Source organism: Otolemur garnettii, unplaced genomic scaffold, assembly GCF_000181295.1.
Source record: "Otolemur garnettii isolate 467f Iridium unplaced genomic scaffold, OtoGar3 scaffold00011, whole genome shotgun sequence".
NCBI lineage: Eukaryota > Metazoa > Chordata > Mammalia > Primates > Galagidae > Otolemur > Otolemur garnettii.
The window spans coordinates 27,341,382-27,350,065 of record NW_003852406.1 but is presented as its reverse complement, the minus strand read 5'-3'; the positions used below and the strand labels follow the sequence as shown (position 1 = coordinate 27,350,065).

General features: G+C 40.5%; 1 protein-coding gene across 2 annotated transcripts in view; it reads left to right on the top strand.

Annotated features, from left to right (window-relative positions):
• The window catches only part of LOC100940579 (paired amphipathic helix protein Sin3a), a 76,848-nt gene that overhangs the window by 24,854 nt on the left and 43,310 nt on the right, over positions 1-8,684 (top strand). For both annotated transcript variants that reach the window (XM_023510060.1, XM_012801949.2), the window contains exon 2: positions 682-903. In XM_023510060.1, the coding sequence (XP_023365828.1) occupies positions 715-903 (189 nt within the window). In that variant the 5' untranslated portion in view covers positions 682-714. The remainder of the gene's footprint in view (positions 1-681; positions 904-8,684) is intronic.

Below are 8,684 nucleotides of genomic sequence, written 5' to 3'. Positions count from 1 at the left end.
AAAAAAAAAAAAAAAAAGCATTTGAATGGTTTGGTAAATTATTTTGAATAGATATATAAAATCAGGAATGATAGCATTTGTAGAGAAAACTAGAGAATAAATTTTTTTTTTTTTTTTTGAGGCAGAGCCTCACTATGTCACCCTTGGTAGGGTGCCATGGTGTCACAGCTCACAGCAACTTCAAATTCTTGGGCTTAAGTGATTCTCTTGCCTCAAGCCTTGCAAGTAGCTGTGACTACAGGCACCTGCCACAATGCCTAACTATTTTTGTTGTTATTATTGTCATTGTTTAGCAGGCCCTGGCCAGGTTCAGACCCACCAGCCCAGGTGCATGTGGCTGGTGCCCTAACCACTGAGCTACGGATGCTGAGTCATGAGAATACAATTAAAGGAAGATTGTGTCTGTGTTTTTAGACTGGAGCCTGTTTTTCAACTTAGCAGTACCAAGTTAATTAAAACTATGTCATTTAAATTTTTGCCTTTTTTAGTTACAACTTGTGCGCCATGGAGCAAGTGTGTGCATTCCCATGTACACGTGTGCTTGAACTACCAGTGATAATCTCTAGGATGAAATATCATAAATTCAGGGAGTTCAGCTTTATACTAAACCTTGGTGATTGGTTTTGAGTTGCATACAACATACCAGAGTGAGAATTGACCTGCATGTTTTGGTTTCTGCAGGTTTTATAGTGCATCCCTGAGCATGAGTGCAGAATGAAGCGACGTTTAGATGACCAGGAGTCACCGGTGTATGCGGCCCAGCAGCGTCGGATTCCTGGCAGCACAGAGGCTTTTCCTCACCAGCACCGGGTGCTTGCCCCTGCCCCTCCTGTGTATGAAGCAGTGTCTGAAACCATGCAGTCAGCCACAGGAATTCAGTACTCTGTAACACCCAGCTACCAGGTAAACTGGAGCCATCCAAGGGACTAGGCTTTTGAGGGTAGATGGTTGGTGATTTTTATCCAGTTAAAAAATGTGTTATTAAGCACTGAGTTAGATCTTCCAAATAATTTATGGAGTATGTGTAAGATATAAAAAAGTAATAAAAACATTGTACATTTATGTACTCAGCATGCAGTTTAGAATAAAAAGAATGTCATGACTTTAAAGTACACTTCCCTTTTTTCCCCTGCCTTCAGAGGTAGCCACTAATCTGAACTTTGTATTTATCATTCTCTTGATACTGTTTTTTTTTTAATCTTTAAATATTATAATTGCTAGTTTGGGTATTTTTTAATTTTCTTTCTGTCTCTCTTGTCTTTTTTTATTTTCATTCCCCTCTATAGACAGGGTCTTGTTCTGTCACCCTGGCTAGAGTGCAATGGCCAGATCATAGGTCACTACAACCTTGAACTAGTGGGCTCAAGGAATTGTCCCACTTCAGCCTCCTAAGTAGCTAGTACTATAGGTCCCCCACACCTGGCTATATTATTATTATATTTTTTATTTATTTTTTTAGAGACAAAGTCTGGCTTTTTCTCCCTTGGTAGAGTACCGTGGCATCACAACTCACAGCAACCTCAAACTTCTGGGCTCAAGCAATTCTCTTGTCTGAGCCTCCCGAGTAGCTGGGACTATAGGTACCCACCACAATGCCTGGCTATTTTTAGAGACGGGGTCTTGCTCTTGCTCAGACTTGTCTCAAACTTCTGAGCTCAAGCATTCCATCCACCTAAGCCTCTTAGAATACTGGGATTACAGGCGTGAGCCACCATGCCCGCCTATTGTTTTTATTTTTAAATTTAAAATTTTTTATACAGATGGGATCTTGCTCTATTACCCAGACTAGTCTCAAATGATTGGCCTCAAGCACTCCTCCTGCCTGGCTCCACAGGGCTTGGATTAGATGCCCCACCTATTTTCAAATGTATTTTCTCTCTCTCTCTCTTTTTTTTTTTTTTTTTTTTTTGGAGACAGATCCTCTCTTAGTCACCCTGGGATTGAGTGCCCTGGTGTCTTAGCTCTCAGCAACCTCAAACTCTTGGGCTTAAGTGATTCTCTTGCCTCAGCCTCCTAAGTAGCTGGGACTACAGGCGCCCTCTACAACATCCTGCTATTTTTTAGAGACAGAGTCTCAAACTTGCTCAGGCTGGTCTAAACTCCCAAGCTCAACCAATTGGGCTGCCTCAGCTTCCTAGAGTGCTGGGATTACAGACATGAGCCACCATGCCCAGCTTCTCTTTCTTTCCCCTCCCCTTTTTCTTTGAGATAGAGTCTCACCCTTTTGCCCTCAGTAGAGTGCTGTGGCATCAGCCTAGCGCACAGTAACCTCTAACTCCTGCCTCAGCCTCCCAAATAGCTGGGACTATAGTGCGCCACAATGCCCATCTAATTTTTCTATTAGGAGAGACATGGTCTCATTTTTGTTCAGGCTGGTCTTGAACTGCTGAGCTTAAGCAGTCCTCCCACGTCAGCCTCCCAGAGGGCTAGGATTACAGACATGAGCCACCTTGCCTGGTCTATTTTTTTTACCTTTTTTGTGGGGGGGGGGCAGAGTCTCGTTTTATTGCCCTCGGTAGAGTGCCATGGTGCCACAGCTCACAGCAACCTCCACCTCCTGGGCTTAGGTGATTCTCTTGCCTCAGCCTCTTGAGTAGCTGGGACTACAGGCACCCTCCACAATGCCCAGCTATTTTTTGTTACCGTTTGGCTGGGGCTGGGTTCAAACCCACCACCCTTAGTATATAGGGCTAGTGCCCTACCCACTGAGCCACAGGTGCTGCCCTATTTTTTGAACTTTTAAATAAATGGAAACATACATATTACTTTCTTCGATTCACTTGTTTTTTCACTCAACATAGTTCCTAAGATTTATCCATATTTTTCTGCAGTTCTATAATTGTGCCATTTTTGCTCTGGTATGAATTATGTGAACATAGCCAGTTTATCAGTTCTACTGTTGAACAGTAGGGCTATTTCCAGGTTTCTGTTGTTAACATAGGTACTGCTGTGAACAATTAGATGTGTTGTTCTTAGTGCACTCAAAATGGCAATTTATTACAAAATAAGAAGCTTGCACCAGAATTTAAGTCAACATACTTCTTCTGTCAAGAGAGTCTTATATTAAACAGGTTATTAAGCAGCTATCTTAAACAGGGTCCTTCTTAGTGAAATATAGTTGACACTTGAACATAGTGGGATTTAGGGGCTCCGATGCTCATATAATCAAAAATCCACATAAAATTTTTGAGTCCCAGAAACCTTAATAGCCTAGTCTTGACCAGAAGCCTTACTAGTAACGTAGTCTTTTCACGCTTATGTTGTATATGTACTATATACTATATTCTTACAATAAAGTAAGCTAGAGAAAGAAAATGTTATTGACAAAATCTTAAAGAAAAAATGTATTTACTATTCATTAAGTGGAAGTGAATTATCAAAAAGGTCTTCATCCTCGACTGCTTCACTTTGAGTAGAGTGAAGGCAGGGAGGAAAAGGAGAAGTTGGTGATGCTATCCTAGGGATAGCAGAAGTGGAAGAAAATCCATGTGCAAATGGAGTCTGTCAAACCTGTGTTGTTCAGGGCTCAACTGTATTTGGCTTACATTCTGGTGCAGGCTCATTTTCTTTCTGTAGACCAATCGGAGGGTTTGAGGGCACAAGAGGAAGAATTTCTCAGTATCTAGCAGAGGGATATCTAGATCATATGGCATGCATCTTTAGCAGGGCCAAACAGTGCCATATTGCCTTTAAAAAGTGTATCAATTTAAATTTCCACAGGCATTGTATATTCCTATTGTTCCACATCCTGACCAATGCTCATCTCTTGGCCTTTCATTCTGTTTTGTAGAAATGGAAGCAATTTAAATGTTTTTTGCCTTGTTTATTGTGAAAGTAATATATCACCATGAACTTGTCTACAAAAAGCAAGGTGATTTTTTTTGTTTCCTCTGACCCTTCAGATTTTCTCCCATTGGTAAATTTCTTGGGTATCCAAAATTTTGTATAAATATGTATACAAGCATATCTATATATCAACCTACCTAGTTATCTAAATCTTTTTCTTTCTTTTTTTTTTTTTCTTTCTTCTTTTCTTTCTTTTTTCTTTAAGACAAGGTCTCATTCTGTTGCCTGGGCTAGGGTACAGTGATATCATCATAGCTCATTGCAACTTAAAACTCCTGGGTTCAAGCCATTTTCCTGCCTAAGCCTTCCAAATAGTTGAGACTACAGGCCTCACCACCTCTTATGGCTAATTTTTCTATTTTTTGCAGAGATGGGGTCTTTCTCTTTCTCAGGCTCACTTTTCTTTTTATACAGTTTGGATTGTATAGTACCTGCTGTTCTGCTGTTTGTTCCTTCTGTTTTATATATAGTGGTCACCTTTTCACTTGAACATATATATGCATAGATATAAGTAATATTTGAAAAACTACTGCATTATTTTTAAGAGTCGCATATATACTATTCCCCACCAGATCAATCTGAACTATAACTTATTTAACTGATTTGGAGAGGCTTTCTTCAGCCTTATTTGTTAGTAGCCTTTAATAATGTGTGATTGGTGCTGGGAGTGTAAACTGGTATAATTTCTCTTGAGAGTAATTTGGCAATTTCCATCATAGTCTTTAATTTCTTTCTTTCTTTTTTTTTGTTGAGACAGTTTCATTATGTTGCCCTCGGTGGAGTGCCATGGCGTCACAGCAACCTCAAACTCCTGGGCTTAAGCGATTCTCTTGCCTTAGCCTCCCAAGTAGCTGGGACTATAGGTGCCCACCACAATGCACAGCTATTTTTGTTGCAGTTGTCATTGTTGTTAAGCTGGCCTGGGCTGGGTTCAAATTTGCCAGCCTCAGTGTATGTGGCTGGTGCTGTAACCACTGTGCTACAGATGCTGAGCCAGATTCTTTAATTTCTTTTTGACCCAGTGGTTTAATTTCTAGGAATTCATTATGAGATTACAAGAAGAGGGAAATCCAGGTAAAGTAGGAAATGGTGATTCCTTAAGAGTCACACTTCCACAGGAGTCCTCCTTGAAGCAGTATAATGCCCTAGTATGGGCTGGGACAGTAGTCAGAAGACTGCTAACAGATTGAATTTTTAAGTTAGGACTTGGGAGGAAACAAAATTTGCTTGCTTTTGTTGGGTGATTACTTTTATTATGTGTAAAGGCTAATGACTGTTACATATACTTGGGATAGTTAACATGTATTCCTATTGGAAACTATAATGTGCTTGTATAAATTAGGCATCTTGAATATATAACCTCCAATTAAGTCTGTGAAAGCCTATGGACTTGTAAAAACATACATATTGGAATACAGAAGCTCAGAATAATAATCCATCTAGTAAGACGTAGTAGATGTAAGGGTGTCCAACCTGTAGCCCTGGGCCACACTCTAATTTTGAGAGGATTTTTTTGGCTTCTTGTGGTGTCAGAAATCACAAAAAGTATACATGGACCTTTTTTTTTTGGTTAATCAGCTTTCATTAGTGTTTGTGTATTTACTGTGTGGCCCAAGAGAACTCCTACTCTTCCAATATGTGACAGAATAGAAAAAAGGTTAGACACCCCTGCTAGATAGAGCTTTTTGTTGTTGTTGTTTATTTTTGTTTTTGAGACAGAGTCTCACTATGCCCTTGGTCTTCACAGCTCATAGCAACCTCAAAATCCTGGGCCCAAGTGCCCCAGCCTCCCAAGCAACCGGGACCACAGGTGCCCGCCACAACACAACACTTACCTGCCATCTCACCCGGCTCCCTTTTAGTTGCAGTTGTCATCGCTGTTCAGCTCACCTGGCCTGGTCTCAAACCTGCCACCCTCGGTGCATGTGGCTGATGCATGGTGTAATCACTGTGCTACAGGGGCCGAGCCAGATAGAGGTTTTAAAATTGTTTAAATGATTTCTTTTTACTATTTATATATTTTGTATTGTTTTTGTGGACTTATGCATAGTCTCTTTATTTCTCCTTTCCTCTCACCATCCCCTTCCAGGTTAATTTTTATAGAGGATATGAAAAAAGATTTTATCTTTTTTTTTAGAGACAGTGCCTTACTCTCTTGCCTAGATTGGAGTGCAGTGATAGGATCTCAGCTCCTACAGCTGAGATCAAACTCTTCAAGTGACTCTCCCATATCAGCCTCCTAAAGCACTGAAATAATAGGCTTAAGCCACTGTGCCTGGCCTTTTTTTGGATTGTGGTACACAACCTACATTACTTAGAGTAATATAATTTCATGTCATTTAGTTTCCTTATTTGGGAGGTGGGTCAATCAGGTATATATATGGTAATTAGTTGACTTTTATAGTTATTTATTGTTCTGAAAAAGGAAATAAAAAGTCTAAAGTTTTTATATAGCATTTCTTATAATAGAAATGGAAAGGAAGGAAGGGCCTTCTGCTTTTATTTCATCCTTAAATTTACAAGATTAAGAGAGATTGAAAAAGAAAAAGAGAATGAAGAAGACATGTTTGAACTCAAAGCGCCACCAACAAGGAAAAAATTTGTTTTACTTTAGGAGTAATACTTGTAACTTTGTGCCATAGCACGTGCCGTAATTCTAGCACTTTGAGAGACGAAGGTTGGGTTCAAGACAAGCCTGGGCAATATAGTAAGACATCATCTCTACAAAGAAATTTTTTTTTGGAGATGGAGTCTCACTATGTCTCCCTCCATACAGTCCTGTGTTGTCACAGCTCAGAGCAACCTCAAACTCTCAGGCTAAAGGAATTCTCTTGCTTCAGCCTCCCTTATAGCTGGGACTATAGGCACCTGCCACCTCACCTGGCTATTTTTGTTGTTTGGTTAGCAGGCTTGGGCCGGGTTTAAACCCACCAGCCCTGGTGTGTGTTGCGGCATCTTACCTGCTGAACTATGGGTACCAAGCCTCCACAAAGAAATTTCTGGGGCTCGGCGCCTGTGGCTCAAGCAGCTAAGGCGCCAGCCACATACACCTAAGGTGGCGGGTTTGAATCCCCAGCCCGGGCCCGCCAAACAACAATGATGGCCGCAACCAAAAAATGGCCAGGCGTGTCGCGGGCGCCTGTAGTCCCAGCTGCTTGGGAGGCTGAGGCAGGAGACTCGCTTGAGCCCAGGTGTTGGAGGTTGCTGTGAGCGTGATGCCATGGCACTCTACCCAGGGGGATAGCTTGAGGCTCTGTCTCAAAAAAAAAAAAAAAAGAAATTTTTGGGAAAAGAAAAGAGGGAACAAATAATACTTGGTCACTGTAGCAAATAAAGATAACCAAAATAAGTAAATAAAACAAAGTAAAAGTCTTCTCTAATTCTTTTTTTTTTTTTTTTTTTTTTAGAGATAGAGTCTCATTTTGTTGCCCTCAGTAGAGTACTGTGGCGTCACAGCTCACAGCAATCTTCAGCTCTTGGGCTTAGGTGATTCTCTTGCCTTAGCCTCCCAAGTAGCTGGGACTATAGGCCCGCAACGTCCAGCTAATTTTTTTTGTTGCAGTTTGGCTGGGGCCATGTTGGAACCCGCCACCCTTGGTATATAAGGCCGGCATCCTACTCACTGAGCCACAGGTGCTGCCCAGTCTTCTCTAATTCTACTATCACAAAATTAAATGCTGACAGTTTGCTATGTATATATATATTCATTGTATAGGGCTTAAAATCTTTTTATTTTCTTATACACTGATTTGTACTGTGGTTTTTGTTGTTGTTTTGTTTTTTTGAGGCAGAGTCTCACTTTGTCACCTCTTAGTAGAGTGATGCAGCATCATAGCTCACAGCAACCCCAAGCTCTCAGGTGCAAGCGGTCCTCTTGCCTCAGTTTTTCCTAGCGTGCCAGATTTGTTATGGCTAGGTTTGTTATGTATTTTAAAAAATTATTTAAAAATTTAAAGTAATAGTTGTAGTACATCAACATGTTCAGTTTATGGGTTTTGAACATTTTGTTAAAATATATGCATCAGTAGGCCAGGTACAATGGCTCATACCTATAATCCTAGCACTCTGGGAGGCCAATGTGGGTGGATTGCTTGAGCTCAGGAGTTTGAGACCAGGCTGAGCAAGAGAGAGACACCTATCTCAACTAAAAATAGGAAAATTAGCAGGCATCTGGTGGGTGCCTGTAGTCCCAGCTACTGAGGAAGCTGAGTCAAGAAGATCTCCTGAGCCCAAGAGATTGAGGTTGCTGAGAGCTATGATGATGCCAGGGCACTCTATCCTGGGTGACAGAATAAGACTCTATCTGGGAAAAAAAAAAAAGAAAAAGTACATACATATGCACATCTTTTATCAGTGCTGGTCAAAGGGTGGTTATAAATGGCTGTTCTATATATTTTGTTAATTGGTGTGTAATGAGGTAAGTACAGAATTAAGACTGTTTAGGAACTTTGTACTGACTGGCATTACAGTGTTTTATCTATAAGATCAAATAAGAAAAATTATGAGTTTACATAATTTTTTACTTTTTAAAAATTTATTTTTATGATATTTTATAAAATTATTAGACCACAATGGATGGTAATTTAACAAAAAGAATAACTGAAGAGCTGAGCATGGTGGCTCACACCTGTATCTCAGCTACTTTGGAGGGTGAGGTAACAGGATCACTTGAGGCCAGGTGTTTGAGACCAAAGGGAAAAAAAATAGAATAGCTGAGTGCAGTGGCATATACCTGTAGTATACTTGGGAGGCTGAGACGGGAGGATCACTTGAGACCAGGAATTCAATATCAGCCGAAGTGATAGAAGACTTTGTCTCCACAAAAAAAAAAAAAAAAG